Below are 18,036 nucleotides of genomic sequence, written 5' to 3'. Positions count from 1 at the left end.
GGGATGCCTGTTGGGGCAATGACCCATGCCCATATCCTCTGGGGTGGAAGGATGGGCTCAAGGCCATGCTCCCGCCTCGTGTCCATAGGGATGGCGGGGATCAGCCTCCTCCAGACACCAACACTGTGTGGGGCTGCTTCCAAAGGGCAAGGAGGTGAGCACAGGGCTGTATCCAGCAACATTCGAGCAGGGCATGCATGGGGACAGCAGCTGTGGTCGCCTGAGAGCCCATGGGAAAGAGGTCAGCCCCATCCATGGTTTCCCACAGCTCTGCTTTTTCTTCTCCCCACGTCTCCAAAGGGAAGGGGACTGCAAAACCCAGGAGCAGGGGATGCACTCAGAAAAAAGCGTGTGGCTGTTGTAGAGCTGCCTGAACTTTCCTAAATTCCCACCAGGACAGAAAGAGGCAGCTCAGCCCATGCCCTGGCCGGTGTCCAGCTCCCAGGCACGGTGCACAGAGGAATGAGAGCGGGTGGACCTGGCACGACAGCCCAATGCTGTTCTGCTCCTGTGCCCATAACTGATTTGATGGAACTGGAAGAAACTGGGCAAAAAGCCTGAGACCTGTGATCAGCCCAAATAGCTGCTGTTTGGCTAAATTTTAAATACCTGGAAACAAGCCCTTCTGAGAAATCACCACCAACTCACAGACTGTTCTCACGATGTGCTGCCTATTTTCATTTGGGGAACTCGTTCCCACTCCCTCCTGCCATCATTTCCCAGCAAACCAGTGTGTAGGTGGGTCCTGCCCCCTGGTTTTGAACCTCTGTAGCCTATGGGAACCTTTCCTCAAATTGCAAAAAGCCATCAGAGCCTTGAACCCAGGAGGCCGTGGGCAGATGGTAAACATTGCCTTGGCTATATCTGCAGGTCCACGCTGGATCCCTCTGCCAACTCTTGTTTGCTTGCGGGGTGGAAGGCAAAGATCTCATTTCAGAGCCTGCAGGAGAGCAGACACAGGTCTATAGCAATCCAACACCTGGAGAAGGCGGCTGGGGCCACCCCTGACATCTGCTTGCAGCTGGAGACATGAGGTCCCTCACTGCCCTGCCCGTCCTGCTGCTCCTCATCCTGCACCTCGCAGCTGGGGCATCTGCAGCACCGTAAGCCCTCTCCGTGTCTGTCCGTCTGTCCATGCCTGGTGGGGAGGGCATTTTGTCTTGGCTCCTTGGTAGTATGTAGTGGGAGCTAATCCTTGCCATGCATGTGATTGTTGGCCAGGGTGGAAATGCTCAGACTGCTGGGTTGTCCCTGTCCATGAGCATCGAGGACTTGGCACCCGAGGGATGCTGAAGCTGGTGGCTCTGCGACGGTTTATTGTAGGTGCTGCCTCACTTGCAGCCGATGTGCAGGCAGAGCCTTTCCTTTGCTGAGCTGAGAAGTCAAGGGGAGCCCAGAAGCAGAGCAGGGAGCCTGGGGGAGGTGGCCCTGCACCCCAGAACAGGCTTCTCTGCGTCCAGGAGCTCTTCAAGACTTCCGTGGGGTCTGTACCCCGGGACGTGCCTCATCCCCACGCCTCTCATGTCAGCACTTCTCCTTGCCAGGAGTTATGTGGTCACATCCCCAGCTGTGATCTACCACCCCCACACAGCGATGTTGTGGGTCCATCTCAGCGGCCTCCGTGAGCCCGTCCAGCTGACCGTCCAGCTGCAGAGAGCAGACAGGACCCATAACATCACTCTGCTGGAAAGGAAGGTCCAGGACCCTCATCTGTACCTGAACATCACCTTCCCCGTGAGTGTCACCCCACACACAGCTGTACGCATGGAGGGGGATGCCCTGGACACCCCGCTGTCTCCAGACAGAGCAGTTTCCACCAGCTCCCCTGAGCGTGGGGCTGTGGTCCTTCACAGGGCTGGGAGCAGGCATGACTCCACCATGTTTTGGTAGAGACTCATCCCACACGCAGGCAAAATGACTCTGGGCTCAGCCTAGTTATTCGGTGGCTGAATGAATCCCCTGATAGCAGTCTTGCAGACTAGGGCAGGGGGGTGGGGGGACATTTCTTCCCAGCCCCTGGCTTGGGCAAGACGTCCCATGTGGGTAAGGAGCGCTCTGGGTCACTCGAAGAGAGCAGAGCATGTCGGCCATGGCATATCCCTTGTCCTCACCTGGTGCCTGGTGTTTCCCCTGGCAGGCTCCAGCCCCCGCCAAAGGGAAGGAGGAAATTGTAGACCTGCACATCTCAATCCAGGGAGATTCCTTGGATGTCTCCAAGAAGAAGAAGGTGATGCTGAGAGCCCTGGAGCCTGGGCTCTTCATACAGACAGACAAGGCTGTCTACAAACCTGGACAGCAAGGTGAGCAGAGCAGGATGGACCACCCTGCTCTCCAGGCTGAAGGACCTGGTGGGAGAGGGGTGCAGGAGGCTTAGCCTTGCTCCTACACTGCATGGAAATAGGAGGGCTCATCCTGGGGTGCACTGGGACCCCCAGCACTGGCCCAGGGCAATGCCAGGACACGCTTGCAGCACTGGAGGCCATGCTGCTTGGGGGGTAGTTGTCCCGCTGCAGGGCTCAGGGTGGATTTCCATCCACCTTCCCGATGGGGAAATCCCCTCTCCCTGCGGATGGATCCACTCCTGCATCCCCCTTTGCTCTTTCCAGTGAAATTCCGAATTGTCTCTTTGGATAAAGACTTCACTCCCAGCAATAAGAAGGTGAGAGCAGGGCTGGGGAAGGGGGGGAGGCAACAGGGCTCCTCTGTACTGCCCTCCTACAATCTTGGCAAGCTGTGAGAGAGGTGTGGGAGTCAGCCAGTGCCTTTCCCTTCGGGAATCCTGCCCCAGCCAGCTCTGCCTGAGTGGGTGCACTCCCCAGGGCAAGGGATGCCCTGTGTTGATCATGCAAGCTTCAGCAGGCTAAGGAAAGAGAAAGCAGAATTGCATGCGTGACATGGGAATGTACCCACTTAAACTTTCCATTAGGGATGTAGAGATGGTGAGTGGGAAGCAGGGAAAGTGCTATTGATATCCATCAAGTCATCAGACACCAGGATTACAGGCAAGTTCAGTGTCTGGCATCCCTGAGCAATCACCTGGGTCTCTGAAAGTGCAGGAGGTTCCCAGATGAAATGGTTGCTGGCTTCTTGCAAAGGTACTAGGTGACACCACCTCTCCATGCCATGCTGACAGTGCCCTCGGCTCATCCCAGCTAGAGTTGCCCACAGGCTCAAAATCAATCCCAAAGCAAATTAAAGGGTTGGAAGTTCACAGCATCCCACAAATAACCCTCACTATACTCCATCCACGGCTCCATAGATGTCCTCACCCTGGTGAGACCCCAAGAAAGGCTTTAAATTTCTCCTCTGACCATCTTCTCTTTGCCTTGCAGCTGCCTCTTGTGTTCCTGAAGGTCAGTCTGGGAGATGGAGGGAGGCTCCAGGGCCATGTGGGCTTGGGAAAGCAGTGTGGCTGGGAGAGAAGAAGAAGAATGCAGCCACGGGCTGTTTTATCGTGGGGTGCTGGGCTTTCTGGGGTGCTGATACCTCATGTCCCTGTGTGCAGGATCCCAGCGGGAACCGAATTGCTCAGTGGCAGGAGGTGAGCCCACGGCAGGGCATCGTGGACCTGTCCCTCCCGCTGGCTGCGGAACCAGCCCTGGGCACGTACACCATCCAGGTGGAGAGGAAGACCCACTCCTTCAGCGTGGAGGAATATGGTATGCAGAGACCAGAGGGTGGGACCCCCACCTTGGCATGTCCTTGTGGACAGCATGTCTTGGCACCCCCCCGGCCACGCAGGCACCATTGTCCTTGTCCTGGGAATGACAACCCTCTCTCCTTTTCTTCTCCATCAGTGCTGCCCAAGTTTGAGATGACCATTGATCTCCCCGCTGTGGTGCTGCAGAAGGACAAGAAGTTCCAGATGGAGATTTGTGGACGGTGAGCCTGAAACAGGCTGTGCTGGGAAGAGGGAGGCGATGAGGTGGAATCCAACATGATGTGGTCCATCAGACACATCTTCATCATCCTCCACCTAACAGGTACACCTACGGAAAGCCTGTCCAGGGGAAGGTCCAGGCCAGCTTGTGCCAGCCCCTCAGGAACATCGGGATCCTGTACAGACTTCACAGTAACCCCCAGAATGAGATGAACTGCATCGAGGTTAGCGGGCAGGTGAGCACAGCCGGGGAGTGTGGATGCCGCTGGGATCACCCCTTCCCGGGACTGCTGCTGACCTGGTTGACTCTCTCCCTCCAGACTGAGAAGAACGGCTGCTTTTCAACAGAGATTTTGTTGACTGCCTTCAACCTGACCAGCTCCACGTATCAGAAGCAATTTCAAGTCCAGGCATCGCTGGTGGAGGATGGGACAGGTATGGACAGCAGTGTTCTCCTGCTTGGGAACGAGCATTGCCACGGTTGCACGGTTCTGCCTTCATCCCTGCATGCACCCAAATACACATGGCACGGGGATGTTGATCTTCTCCAGGGAAGCCCAAAAGCAACGCTGTGATTTAGGGGTGCACGTGTGCAGGGACCAGGTCCAGGCAGGGGTGTGAGCCAGGTCAGCCAGACAATACTTCTAATTCTGACCAGAGAAACGGTTAGGAAGCAAAAACGCCTTTTCAAGATCCAACAGCACTCCAATACTATGGCTAGCAGTGAGTCGAGTCCTCGCAATGCAAAGCAGTGGTTTCATCCAGTCTGGTTGTGTGGCTTCGTCCTTTGAGCTAATCCCTCGCCCACCACCTCGGTCACACCAGAACTGACTGCAGGTGGCTTCGCTTTGGAAAAAAAGAAAGAAGACTAGAGGTTGTCCCTGGGCTCACCAGCACCGAGGTGGTCCTGCATCGTGGTGCTTTGGTGAAGAGCCTTTTCTGAAGTCTCTGCAACCAGCTGCACCCTGGTTTTAGGTCTAAAACATACCATAGAAGTTTTGCCCCTCTTCTAGGAGGTGCAAACTGTGCTCCAAGCTGCCGGCTGCAGAGGGAAAGCCTACAATGTCCAGGGACCTTTTCTGCACTGTGATGAGGGAGCTGGCAGCAGCTGACCTGTGCCCTGCGTCTCTGCAACACCCTCAGCTCACCACTCCCTCTCCACAGGGCTGGAGCTGAAAAACACCAAGACCTGCAAGATTTTACCCGAAATCTTCACTGTCACCTTCGAAAACACCGATGGTTTCTACAAGCCTGGCATCCCCTACACTGGGACGGTAATGGGGGGGTCCCCACATCCCGCAGTGCTCCCCTGCACCCTGCTGCACCCAGTCCTGCTCCTGCTGACCCCCTCCAGCCCTGTTCTCCCACCCCTGCCCTCTGCCCCACGGCTGCAGCCCAACCTGCGGCATCTCCCCTTCCCTCCCGGTGCAGATGCTGCTGACGGGAGCCGATGGCGTCGTGCTGCCGCAGAAGCAGCTCTTGCTCGTCGTTAGCCAGCGAGGAAAAGATACGAGACAGACCTTCCTGACAGATAGGTCGGGGAGAGCCTCCTTCGAGTTGGAGACCTCTGGTTGGAGCGGTAGGGTCTCCCTCCATGTAAGTGACCCATCTCCCACCCTCCGGGGGTCCCTGTGCTGCCTTCTCCAGTAGTACAAGGCTGGGCACCTCTCCAAGCCTGCATCGGTGATGCCTGGTGCTGGGACCATCACCTCTTGGGCTGCTGGATGGCTTCACTACCCTGATTTCTACCTCCATCGCTCAGGGTCGAGTCAATGAGACAGGTCACGCCCAGAACGACGACTTGACACTCATCTTCCAAAATGCCTACATGTACCTCAGACCCTTCTTTTCGGCAAGCAGGAGCTTCCTGCGGATCCGCCGGCTGGGGAGTGAGCTGCCCTGTGGTCAGCCCCAGCAGCTCTGGGTGGACTACATCTTCAGCAAGGAGGCCTTGGGGACTGAGCTGGAGAGCCTGGATGTGGTCTTCCTGGTGAGCCCCATCCCGGGGAGGGAGGAGCAGTAGGGCATTAGGGATGTAGGATTTCACAGCAGGCATTAGGGTGGTTGTGTGTGAAGGTCGTCATCTATACACACGTTCACGGTCATGTGCCTGAGGACAAGACTGACCAAACTGTCCTGGCTAGACTGAGGGACCTATGCTTGTTAGTAGAGGTGTCTGCTGGCACTGTTGGACCTGCATGCCGATGGGAGAAGTCAGGGGCTGGAGACTGCGCAAGGTCAAAAACCATACCAACACTCTTGCCCTTCAGTCCATCCTCCATCAAGGTATTTCAGTTCCCCACTCAGCATCAGTTTGATTGTCCCCATCTCCTCCTCTGCAGGTCCTGGCCAAGGGGACCATTGCCACTGTCCTCAGGAAACAGCTGCCTGGGGAGGCTGGTAGGTCCGGAGGCATGGACGGGCTGTGCAGGGCTCTGCTCTCCATGCCTGGTCCTCATCTCCCCTCCTTTCCCACGGCCCAGGGCTGAGAGGCTCCTTCTCCCTGGAGCTGCCCATTGGCCCCGAGCTGGCACCCATGGCCAAAGTGCTGGGCTACGCGGTGCTGCCCGACGGCGAGATGGTGGCTGACAGCACCGAGCTCATGGTGGCCAAGTGCTTCCCCAACAAGGTGAATGGAGGCTGCTGGAGATGGAGGAATTGCTCCATGGCTTGTCCATAGCTGCGTGCCCTGAGGTCCATCCTGCTTCAGATGTATCGCAGCATCACAGTCTCTTTAACCCATGCCCTGATCCCCAAACCCTTGAACCTGATTTTGTCTTTATGTCCGTGGCTTGGTCCTGCTCCTCCATGGGAGGTAGTTCCCCTCCTGCCCTTGCCCCCTGATGCCCCTGTCCCTCCCCAGGTGAAGATGGCTTTTTCAGAGGACAGGGCTCTGCCTGGCTCGATGCTGCGGCTGGAGCTGGAGGCTGCCCCGGGGTCCCTGTGTGCCGTCCGTGCCGTGGACCGCAGCGTGCTGCTTTTGAAGCCTGAGGCTGAGCTCAACATGGAGGCGGTGAGTGGTGGCACTGCCCAGGGCCCCTTCTGCAGCCCCAGGGACAGCCAGGGATGGGGTGGGAAGACATGTCATTGGCTTGGACCTCCCCTACAGGGACTTAGTGCCATGGTGGCTCTTGAGGAGTCCTACTCCTGGGCAGGGGGTAGGTGCCCGGCTGATTTTGTACCTAGCACACGTGTTTACTCACAGGTCTACAAAGTACTCCCCGAATTCAACTACCCTGGAAGCATTCAGGACCCATCACCCTGTTCAGAATTTTCCTGGGACTATCCCCTCGACTTTGACACTCCCTTCATCCCACCTGCACTGACAGAGCGAGACTTCTTTCGCCCTCCCAGGAGGCATCTCTTACCTTTCCCTTTTTGGAGGAATTCCCAGATGGACACCTACAAGTTATTTCAGGTAAAGGCCCTGCCCGCCTGGGCTTCCTGGTTCCTCTTCATCCAGGAGCTGGCTGGGATGCTCAGGGTGCTGGGAAAGCACAGCAGTGTCCCGTGAAGGCCACACTTGTGGCAAAGGTCTTTCCCTTTCCCACGGACCCCAGGCTCTGGTCCTTCTCCACTTGTTACCTTCTGCAGCCCAGTGACTATTTACTGCTGGGGTGGGGATATTCTTCCTGCTGGGTTTCAGAGATGGACAACCTCTTTTCTTTTTCACAGAATGCAGCACTGAAACTTTTCACCAATGCCAAGATCAATGACGTTTGCAAAGAGAGGCGAGGTTTGCCTGGGATGGCTGGTCCCTATGGTCCTAGAGGTCAGCACAGCCCTCGGCTTGCCTGGTCCACTGAGCCTTCTTGGGATAAAAGAGCAAAGCACTGGTGCCCAATCCTGGCTCCCATGTCCTCAGGGGGACTCGGAGCCATCCTGAAGATACACTCGGCTTCAAAGGGATTGAAGAGGATTGAATAGGATTTTGGCCAGCTTCATGCTGCCTGCAGGCGAGGCCCAGCTGAGATACAGAGACCTGTGGACCCTAATTTCTGCTCTGCCTTTTCCAGGTGCCTTAGATTTCCCTGCCACCTATTTGCGGAAAGAACCTCGTGTCTTTGAAGTAATGGACTATGATAGACCAATCGCCGCTGTCCAGGAAGAGCCACCGGCACCCCGGACGTATTTCCCAGAGACGTGGCTGTGGGACCTGGTCCCTGTGGGGTGAGTGAGGTCCCCATGGGGCTGGTCATCTCCCCAAGTCCCCCTCCTGCATGGATGGAGGTTGGGGACCTCAGGACAGCTCCTTCTCCCATGAGGAGAGAGCCAGCCCAGCTGGGTATGACACCAGCTGTGGGTGAATGTGGTGGGATGGCCTCATGATGTTCTCCATCCCTCAGGGAGGGGGGCTCTGCAGGGGTGACAGTGACAGTGCCCGATACCATCACCGAGTGGGAAGCCGGGATGTTCTGCACGGCCCCGCAGGGCTTGGGGCTGGCCCCTGCCATCACCCTCACAGCCTTCAAGCCCTTCTTTGTGGAGCTGGCGCTGCCCTATGCCATCGTCCGCCATGAAGCCTTCACCCTCGTGGCCACCGCCTTCACCTGCGTGGCCACCGTCTTCAACTACCTGCGGCAGTGCCTGCGGGTGAGTGGGGTTGGGGAGGGGGCCCTGGGTCTGGGGTCCTTCAGGGGCTGATGGAGCCATGGCCATGGTCCGGCAGGTTCAGGTGACACTGGCAGAATCAGCGGAGCTGGAGGTGTCGGCGAGCGCAGACGAGGTGTACGGTGGTTGTATCTGTGCAGACGAAGCGAGGACCTTCCGGTGGGGCGTGCGAGCCACCAGCCTGGGTACTGAGCACCAGGACCATGGTGGGACCCCCCTGCCCTGTTGCTTGGGGACCCCCTTGGAGGATGGGGTGGGCAGGGAGGACAGGAGCAAATGCAATGTCACCTGGGAAGCCCTCCTCCGTTCCACTTTCACCCTCCCTATTGCTGCCTCCCAGCAGTGCTCCTCAACCTGGTGATCCCCATCCCAATCCAGCCAGCCCCACACAAAGCCCCAGGGCTGATGCAAGCCCGTGGGGCTGTGGTGTAGGCTGGGGGGTGCTCCGTGGGGACTGAGTACCCCGGTTTGCATCTACAGGAGAGGTGAACATCACTGTCAGCACCGAGGCCCTCAGCTCCAAGGAGCTCTGTGGCAATGAGATGCCCATGGTGCCAGCCCAGGGGCGTGTGGACACCATGATAAAGCCCTTGCTGGTGCAGGTCAGATGGGTTATGGAGGAGGAAGTGGGATGGGTTTGGGAACGGGATCTGAATTGCTCTTGGGGTGCAGAGGGAGGACTGGGAGTGGGACAGCACCCAGCCCTGAGCCTGGACATGGCTGGTCCCTTCTGGCCAACTCTGATGCTGCTTCCTTACAGCCCGGGGGGATCCTGGTGGAGAAGGCGCACAACTCTCTGCTCTGCCAGGAAGGTAGGACTGGCCAGGGGTGTCTGGCAATGCCATGGGGATGTGGGACAGGGATGCTTGGCCACTGGTCACAAGGGCCACCAAGCCAGAGGAGCCAAGGACCAAGGTCCCTAGGTGCTCCTGGCTGAGAAGCTGCAACCCAGCCTTGAGCCCGTGGAGAGTTGGAGCAGGAAAGGGTTGGGCAAGGGTGCTGTGGGGCCGGGCTGGGAGGAGCTGGGCATCCCCACTGTTGTTGCCCTCCATCCCCACAGTTGCTGAAGAAATCTCGCTGGAGGTTCCTGCAAACATCTTGGAGGGCTCCCAGCGAGCCCACGTCACCGTGATGGGTAAGGGACAGGCGGGGGGCCGGGGACTGCCTGGGGCAGGGAGGGTGCAGAGCTCCAGGGCCCAAACTCAGCAGGAGGTGGCACCACCCGGAGCTGAGATGGAAGGAGATACAGGGTGCTAGTGGCAGGGGGGGGGGCACAGCTGATGACAGTGCTCCCCATGTCCTCCTGGGATAGGTGACATCATGGGCAACGCTCTGCAGAACCTGGACCGCCTCCTGGCCATGCCCTATGGCTGTGGGGAGCAGAACATGGTTCGCTTTGCCCCCAACATCTACATCCAGCAGTACCTGGAGAAGAGTGGGCAGCTGAACCCCGACATCCGTGCCAAGGCGCAGACCTTCCTGCAGAGTGGTCAGCATCCCCGGTCCCCTCCCCTCCCCATCCCACCCTGCCTTGCTGCTGAAGGACACCACCACCTCCTATCCCCCCTCCCCATTTTCTACCTGTGCCCGGGCTGGGTCTGGGCTGCAGGCTGCCTCTACGATCCCCTAGGGATGTAAAGACTGTGGTGTAAAGACTTGTCCCCATCTCATCCCCACAGGGTACCAGCGAGAGCTGCTCTACAAACATGATGATGGCTCTTACAGCGCCTTCGGGAAGAGTGATCCCAGCGGCAATACCTGGTGAGGGACCCCACGGGGCTCGGGCAGGCTGTGCAGCCGCATCCCTCCAGGGACTGACCATGTCAGGGCTCCTCCTGCCACCAAGCATACCCCAGCCGCAGTCTCCCATCCCTCCGATGTCTCTCTGGCTTGTAGGCTGACGGCGTTCGTCCTCAAGTCCTTCGGGCAAGCCAGAGCCTACGTGGCCATCGAGGAGCGGCACATCACAGATGCGCTGCGCTGGCTGCAGACGAAGCAGCAGGAGACAGGTTGCTTCCGCAGCGTGGGAAAGCTCTTCAACAATGCCCTGCAGGTGGGTCGGTGGGCTGGGGTGGGACATCGGGACAGGCAGCCAGAGCTGGGTTGGCCCCAGCATGCCCCCGGTGTGTGGTCTAGGCAGCAGGGGGGTCCCTGTGCTGGTGGCACGGCACGGCTGGACCTGTCTCCTGCTGTTCCCTTTGCAGGGTGGTGTCTCAGATGAGCTCTCGCTGTCAGCTTATGTCACGGCTGCGATGCTGGAGTTGGGATTGTCCCCAAAGGTAAAGATGACCCAATCTTCCCTGGAGGGCTTGGTGAGGTCGAGATGGGTGCTAGGGCAGGGAGTCCAGCTGTTCCTCCTCGCCCAACCTGGGCACAACTGGTCTCACTGGGCAGAACTGAGGTCTCTGAGCAATGCCCACACCCATGGGCTGGCTCCTGACTCCGTTTCCATGCCAGAACCCGAAAGTGAGCTCAGCCCTGCAATGCCTGGAGGCTTCGGCCACGGACAACCCCTACACACAGGCCTACGTCTTCGGGTTGGCGGGGCGCAGGGAGCAGCAGCAAGCCCAGCTGCAGAGCCTGGCCCAGCACAGCGTCAGCGCAGGTACCACCCAACACGGGCAGTGGCACCTCCGAGCAGTGCCACCCTCTGCCTGGGTCACCCCATCCCACTCCCAAGCCCCTCGGGACCCCCGGAGCAGGGGGCTGAGCTCCTACTCCCTTCTCTCCCAGAGGGGCAGCTCTACTGGCAGAGGAAGGGGAAGGCTCTGCCCCCCTCGCAGCCCTCCTGGGCTGCCGCCGCGCCGGCAGAGGTGGAGATGACCTCCTACGTCCTCCTGGCTTACCTCTCCCAGCCCCAAGTGTCCTCTGCCGACCTGGGGACTGCTGCCCAAATCGTCCGCTGGCTCAGCAAACAGCAAAACCCTTACGGGGGCTTCGCCTCCACGCAGGTACCAGCACCAGGGTCCATGGGGCTGCTCCAAAGCATCCCCTCCCTTGTATCTGCAGTTAGGGGTGACCCTGGCTCGGTGCTTTCTCCATGCCCAGGACACCGTGGTGGCCCTGCAAGCCCTGGCCAAGTACGCTGCCCTGACATAAGGCAACAATGGGGACTTCGTGGTGACGGTGACGTCTCCGACAGGCACCGTGCAGGACTTTGTGCTGCACAACAGCAACCGGCTGGTGCTGCAGCGGGCGGCTCTGCACGAGCTGCCGGGGACGTACGGGGTACGAGCCCGCGGACAGGGCTGTGCCCTGGTGCAGGTTGGTATGGGCTGGGGTCCCTCTCCCCATGCGGTGCCCACTCGGTGGCTCTAACCCTCCTGTGTCACCCCAGGTGACCCTACGCTATAACGTGCCACCTCCTCCGAGCACGGGGACTTTTGATCTCCACGTGGAGACGGAGCCCAGGGAGTGCACGGAGGATGCCAGCACCCGCTTCCGCCTCCTCCTCCGGCCACGGTAGGGTCTGGGTCTGCCCCCCGGGTTGGGGGGCGGGGAACAGGAGCAGCCAAGGAGGGAGGGCAGACCCCAACCCCACCCCGGGGCTCTGCCCTTGCAGGTACACTGGGGAGCGTCCCATCACCAACATGGTTGTTATCGAGGCCAAGCTGCCATCCGGCTACATCCCAGACAAGAGCTCTGTGGTGGAGGTGAGAAGCCCCCGCTGCGCCCAGGACCCACCTCTGCCCCACTGGGGCACCCATCCTGCCACTGAGTCCCTGCCCCTTGGGGGCAGCGGGACGTGGATGGGCACCCACTCGGGGTGCTGGCCCTGGCTGGGGCACCCACCGAGCAGTTGTTGCCCATCCTGAGCCGTGTCCCTCCAGCTGAAGAGGCAGAAGCTGGTGAAGAAGGTGGAGGTGCAGCCCGACCAGGTGACGATTTACCTCGACCAGGTGAGATGGCGCATGGGGACAGGAGCAGGACCCCACATGCTGGAGTGTGGGGATGCTTTCCTATCGTGGGTGGTTGCACGTCACCCTTGGACCTTCTCCACAGCTGACAAAGGAGGAGGAGACCTTCGCATTCACTGCCACACAGGACTTCGTAGTGAAGAACCTCCAACCGGCCACTGTGACGCTGTACGACTACTATGAGACGGGTGAGCCCTGCTGGGATTGTAGTCCCTGGGGTGCCTGGCCCCACTGCCTCCCCTTGCAACCCCAACAGCTCAGAGTGGGTCTGGCTGAGCTTCCAGTTCACATTGACGAGCTTTGGCTCGTTAATGGGAGCAGCTTACCCCTGAGCCCATTGGTCACCATCCTTCCCGTTGCAGGTGAGCGCACGGATGCTGCCTACAGCGCACCTTGCAGCTCAGGTAGGGGCCGAGGGCATGGCAGAGGGGGGGTCACCCCACCATTGGGACCCTGATGGGGACCCATCAACCCCGAAGGGTCAACCTGGGCTGTGCTGAGCCCCCGGACCCAGATGAAGGAGGGCAGGGAGTGGGGATGGAGGAGCCCAACCAGAAACCTGGAGCCTTGCATTGATGGATGGGGACTTGCTGGCCAGAGGCCACAGAGGACCCAGGTGTCCAGGCTGTGGGGTGCAGAGCGGAGCTGTGCCTCTCTGAGGGGGCTCAGGCCCCCCATCAGCCCTCGCCTTCCTCCTGTGCACCTTATGGAGCTCCTCATTCATGGATTTGGGGTCACGCAGGGGATGAGACACTGAGCTCCAAGGGATGGAGCTCAGCTGGGGGAACAGGGGCAGGCAAAGGGGGCTGGGGGGGGCAGAGGGGCTCTCCTCTCACAGCACACCCGTATTTGATTTTGAAGAGGCTGACGGTCAGGAGCAAGAAAACTTCTAGCACAGGCTGAAGCCTGGCAGCTGGTCCCCTCCCCTCGCCTCAACTCCCTCAGCTACCGAGGACTGGGATGGCCACTGGACTCTGCTCCCACCCTGGCCACAGACTCTCCCTGGGGGCAGAACACAGCCCAGAGATGGTCACAGCACAGCACAGATCCCTCTGGACTCAGCCACTTCTCCCTGTAGTGCAGCTCCCGCGCCCCCAGGACCCCCCAGAACCACAGCCATGGGGCTGACGCAGACCCACGGACAGAAACTTCCTGCTGCTCTGCAAGCCCCTGCTCACCTCCCGCCTACCACCCTGAGGGAGCTCTGGGGCACCCAGTCTGGCCTCTCCACTCCCCACGGCATCTGAATGGGACCAAGACCCCCTCCCTCCTGTCAGACCGACTGTCCCTTCCCCAACAGGTCCTCACCCCTCTCCCCGGGAGTTACGGTGCTACCCCAGCCCCCTCCCTGGCACTAACATGGTGCCACTGTCACCAAGAGGGACCTGGGGACACCTCTGCAATCCCATCAAAACCAATTCAGGTGCTTGTCGATGGAGAGAAGCCACAGTCCTCCTTGCTCTAGGTCTAAATAAATACACTTGGTCAAGTGCATCTTTTTTCTTGGTCTTTCTTTTCTTAAATTTGCAGGGTCCACACGGGGAGGGGCAGCAGGGTGAGTGGGTGCTCCAGATTGTGTTGGTTGGGGCTGAGGGTGGGTGTCAGACTGGCTGGCTGCCGGACAAGTCAATCAGTGTTTGGCGGCTTTGCCAGAGACAAAACAAGGTGGCCTGAGGTAGGTGGGCTCCCCGAGGCAGTAGCAGAGATGTACAGAACCCACCCGCCCGCTGGTCCTCTCTCCGTCTGCCAAACGTTGAAGGGACAGGGCAACTCGCAGCACAGGCCCCTCAACTCACCAAGATGCAGGACAGATCCTGCTGCAACCTGTGCAGACCACCGACACCCTCAGGGCTCAGTACCCACCATCCTGCGATCTCGGTGAAATCGGCCAAGAGAGCTGCCCCCTGAGCCACAACCTCTCTGGCGACAGCGAGGGCTGGTGTGGATGTTCGTGCCACCGCTGAAGGGCAAGAGTCTCCCAGCAGAACCAGCAATGGTGAGAGACCTGGAGATGCAGCCACGCAGCGAGCACAGGAAGGGGGCTGATGCTACAGCGCTGAGGCCAAACCAACCCTCTCTGCCCCATGGGAGGACAGGAGACAATGTCACATCAAGGCACAGACTAAGAGCAACGTGTGGCTAAGTCACAGCCCTGTCCCCATGATGGAGGAGAGAGACAGGGTGAGCCGGCTGCTCCCAAGGCCGCCGTGGGAGGCCAGGAGACAGTTTTTTTAAGCCAAGCCCCTCACTGAGGATGGAGCCGTTCCCACATCACTTATGGCCTTTCTTCTTCTGTTCTTTGCGCTTCTGAGCCCTCACATCCTTCTTCAGGCGGCTGTCGACGACCTTGAACTGGCCCTTGACGCCAGGAGGTCGGCGTACCCGCGGTCCTACGCCTTTCTTAGCCACCAAGTAGGTGACCTGTCGCTTCTCCTTGGCCAGCCCAGCCTTTTTGTAGATCCTGGAGGAGAATGGCAAAAGGTGAGACCGAGACCCCAGCATCCCGAGCCAGCCCCAGCAGTTTGGTTTTGTGACATAGCCAAACACCAATATTGTGCCCCCAATTCCTCTGGCCCTCTGTGCCCCAGCATGGGGCTCCCTTGCTTTCTCTGCCACCCCTCAGCCTCCACCCAGATCCAGCCCCAGCCTTTGCCAGCCCTACTGGGTTACGTGCAGGAGTTGTCCCCGTGCTGTGGCTGCAGGGACAAGGCATCGCGAACCAGCCCAGCACAACACGAAGGATCTGGATGTCAGCTTCACCACTCACCGCCGCAGCTGAGCCACCTTCTCCCGTTCTGAGATATCCACCGTGCTCACCACAGCCTCTGCTTTCTTCTTCATCTGCTCCATCTTCTTCAGCATCTGTGGGGACAGCGAGGGTGAGGGACAAGGGGGATCGGAGGAGGGACAGAGCACCTGGCAGGGGGAAGAGAGCACCCATTCAGGTCCACAGCCCCACTCACCCGCCGCTTCTTGCGGGCCTTGGCCTCTGCCACCTTCTTGATGGGGCGGGCGTTGATTTCCCGCCAGCGCTGTCGATATGCCTCAACTGTCTGTCGGTCCACGGGTATCTGTTTGCGCCGGTGCTGCTTCTCCTCCTCTGTGAACCACTCCGGCAGCTCTCCCTCATCCTCGTTGAAGGAATACCTGAGGGGGGGGACTCAGGTGAGCTGTCAGCAGGACATGGGTTCCCCATACCAATAAATCTGCCACTCCCACGGCCTGTCTCCTACTGAGAGACCAAATGCTGCTCCCCCTCCAGCAACCACAGCTCCAAGTACCTGTTGAAGGAGTCATCGATCAGGTCCCGCCTGGCCTTTTTAGAGGTGGCGATGACGGAGCCGAGCGCTAGGCCCTCTGCATCCAGGACACGGGCTCTTTTCACTGCAGCATAAGGACAGATTAAAGCTTGACCTATCTGCAAGCAGCCCTGCCAGCCCAGATAAGCATGGTCTGACTTTGCCTCCTGTCCCTAACGAGGGACTCACTGGGTACACGTGGGTCCAGACTCACCTGGGTTCTCAATGGGCACCACCTCAAACCCACACGGCTCGACACGGCCCCGTTTCTTCCCCACCGGTGTCAGTGGCCTGCAGACAGAAAAGTGGTCAAGGCTGGGGTCCTCACCTCCCAGCTCTCCAGGACTGTGGAGCTGGGGGAGAACGTCCAGACCACCCCCCTCTCAGCTTTCACCTCTCCTCATCACTGCTGCTGTCATCATCGCTGCTCTGCTCATCCTGCACTTTACCAGCATCGGGTCCTGTGTCTGTGGCAGGTGGGGGCTCAGCTGGAGCTTCCTCCTGGGGTACTTTCTTCTTCTGCTCTTTCCTTGCTGCTTTGTCTGGGAAACAGGAACCACTGGGTGAGAAAGGATTGAGGCACCCCCACTGCAGATCATTCCTCTAGAGACCCAGCTCCTTATCACTCCACTAATACCAGCTCATTAACTGTGTAACTATACACACTGGAACGAACGTCTAGAGATCTCCGGTCCTGCTCAGAGCAACATCCCCATCATGGTTTGATCCAGTGCCCCAGACTGGACCGTGGGGTTGTCCCTCTGTGTCCCCCCACAGTGATGCAGCGCCCACCACTAACCTCTCTGAGACTCGCGCTGTCTCTCAGCCAACATCTGTGACTGCGCCAGCTCCAGGTCCTCATCCGCATCATCCTCGATGGCGGCAAAGGCATCCTGGGAATGGGAGCAGTGGGTCAGAGGACACAGGGCAGACCTGGGGAACTGCTGGGGCCAAGGCTGCCCTGTCGTTTCTGGCCCAGTGGGACTCACCTTCCCAAACCACAGGCTGGTCTGCCGTTCCTCCAGCACTGACTTCTCCTCCAGGGGCACCAGCAGGGGATTCTCCTCTTCCTCCCCTTCCTCCTCCTCTTCCTTCTGCTTGAACTTCACCCTGTGACAAACAGCAGCAGGATCAGTGCCTCCCAGCCAGGACAGGACATGCCCGTTGCTGGACTCCGGAGCTGCTCCAAAAGAAGCCTCTACCCCAGGGAGGCCTCTCCTGGCTCTCACCTCTTTGCACCCTGCTCTCGTCTTTCTCGCTCCAGCCGACGCTGACGAGCCTCTATCTCAACCAGCTCCTCTGGGTCCAGATCGCTGGCCAGGGACACATCATCATCTTCTTCATGATCCGAGACATAAATATCATCATCCCCAGGTCCTATCTCCAGGAGGGCATCTGCCGATGCCATGTCCCCCCGGGTCACCTCATTCAGCAGCTGCAATGCAAGTAAGACAAGTTACAAACCACAGTCCATCAGCCATGTGCCCACCACTGTCTGAGCCTCAATGGCTCTGGGAGCCTGGCCTCCCCCTGCCCCACAAACCGGGGTCCTTTGGATAGTCCGGAGGGAGAACATGCCGGTATCACCATCATCAGCGATGGAGACACCAGGGAGGTCCATCTTCAGCTCAACACGCTCACGCTGCTTTCGCTGTTCCTTCAGGATCTTCTTCTTCTTTCTGGAGGAGGCAAAGGAATGAGGCTACACTGGCCCCCTCCCCACACACACAGATCCCAGTGGTTCATCCACCACCTGATGGGTGCCAGACCTCCCTCAGCAGCACTATCATCCCCCTGTGCGGGGTCCCCAACCCTGGGACAAAGGGGGCCCATGATAGCTTGGAACAGCCATTTCACCTGCTTGGAGGAACAGATGACCCTGAGGACTCCAGATACACAAACCCCACCTGCTGTCAACAGAGGGACAGGCTCTGACCACCCGCCTCTGTCCCCATGGCTGGAGCCCCCCTGTCCTCTGCTGCCCCAGTGCTCTCCCATCTCTCTACATGTGAGATCTTTTTACCTCTTTAACTCTGCCAGCTCTTTGGCTTTCATCTCTGCCAACGCCAGCTCTACCTCCTCCTCTTCCTCTTTAACCACCTCATCAGCTGCGGCTCTTGACGACGTCTTCTTCTCCTCCTCTTGGCCTTCCTCCTCTTCGCCGGAACTCAGGCTGCCAAAAGAAAGGAGCTCAGATCACCTCTCCTGGTGGTAGGCCCATCCCACCGTGTTAATACTCTGGGGCAACCCTGTTGTTCCTACTTGATATCCAGCTCCTTTGCCTGCTCTTTCAGCTTTTTGGCCAAAAAACGCCGCAACTTCGTCCTCC

At 59.1% G+C, this 18,036-nt stretch overlaps 2 protein-coding genes across 2 annotated transcripts in view; one reads left to right on the top strand and one right to left on the bottom strand.

Moving 5' to 3' along the window:
- Positions 1 to 2,089: 2,089 nt before the first annotated feature.
- On the top strand, positions 2,090 to 14,454 carry LOC104160408 (alpha-2-macroglobulin-like protein 1). Its single transcript, XM_009698524.1, is given in 34 exon segments — positions 2,090 to 2,300; positions 2,607 to 2,659; positions 3,333 to 3,353; positions 3,506 to 3,659; positions 3,798 to 3,882; positions 3,984 to 4,116; positions 4,201 to 4,315; positions 5,045 to 5,154; positions 5,312 to 5,476; positions 5,643 to 5,870; positions 6,223 to 6,280; positions 6,364 to 6,509; positions 6,744 to 6,893; positions 7,086 to 7,298; positions 7,556 to 7,616; positions 7,897 to 8,050; positions 8,227 to 8,473; positions 8,550 to 8,676; positions 8,972 to 9,093; positions 9,252 to 9,321; positions 9,552 to 9,626; positions 9,804 to 9,980; positions 10,171 to 10,252; positions 10,388 to 10,544; positions 10,696 to 10,803; positions 10,949 to 11,096; positions 11,225 to 11,442; positions 11,540 to 11,755; positions 11,829 to 11,953; positions 12,054 to 12,144; positions 12,322 to 12,390; positions 12,494 to 12,596; positions 12,771 to 12,812; positions 14,339 to 14,454. Coding segments are annotated over 34 exon segments (4,350 nt in total).
- Positions 14,455 to 14,679: 225 nt separating this feature from the next.
- FTSJ3 (FtsJ homolog 3 (E. coli)) overlaps positions 14,680 to 18,036 on the bottom strand; it is a 5,798-nt gene continuing 2,441 nt past the window's right edge. Inside the window, exons 9-20 of the mRNA XM_009698503.1 lie at positions 17,970 to 18,032; positions 17,731 to 17,880; positions 17,251 to 17,386; positions 16,937 to 17,142; positions 16,697 to 16,817; positions 16,507 to 16,600; positions 16,102 to 16,249; positions 15,922 to 15,998; positions 15,690 to 15,792; positions 15,372 to 15,555; positions 15,176 to 15,270; positions 14,680 to 14,869 (exon numbers count right to left, since the gene is read on the bottom strand). Of these exons, the coding sequence (XP_009696805.1) occupies positions 14,680 to 14,869; positions 15,176 to 15,270; positions 15,372 to 15,555; positions 15,690 to 15,792; positions 15,922 to 15,998; positions 16,102 to 16,249; positions 16,507 to 16,600; positions 16,697 to 16,817; positions 16,937 to 17,142; positions 17,251 to 17,386; positions 17,731 to 17,880; positions 17,970 to 18,032 (1,567 nt within the window). The remainder of the gene's footprint in view (positions 14,870 to 15,175; positions 15,271 to 15,371; positions 15,556 to 15,689; positions 15,793 to 15,921; positions 15,999 to 16,101; positions 16,250 to 16,506; positions 16,601 to 16,696; positions 16,818 to 16,936; positions 17,143 to 17,250; positions 17,387 to 17,730; positions 17,881 to 17,969; positions 18,033 to 18,036) is intronic.

This window comes from Cariama cristata, unplaced genomic scaffold, assembly GCF_000690535.1.
Source record: "Cariama cristata isolate BGI_N322 unplaced genomic scaffold, ASM69053v1 scaffold25530, whole genome shotgun sequence".
Classification (NCBI taxonomy): Eukaryota; Metazoa; Chordata; class Aves; order Cariamiformes; family Cariamidae; genus Cariama; species Cariama cristata.
The sequence above is the reverse complement of the archived record's forward strand: the minus strand, read 5'-3'. Positions and strand labels throughout refer to the sequence as shown.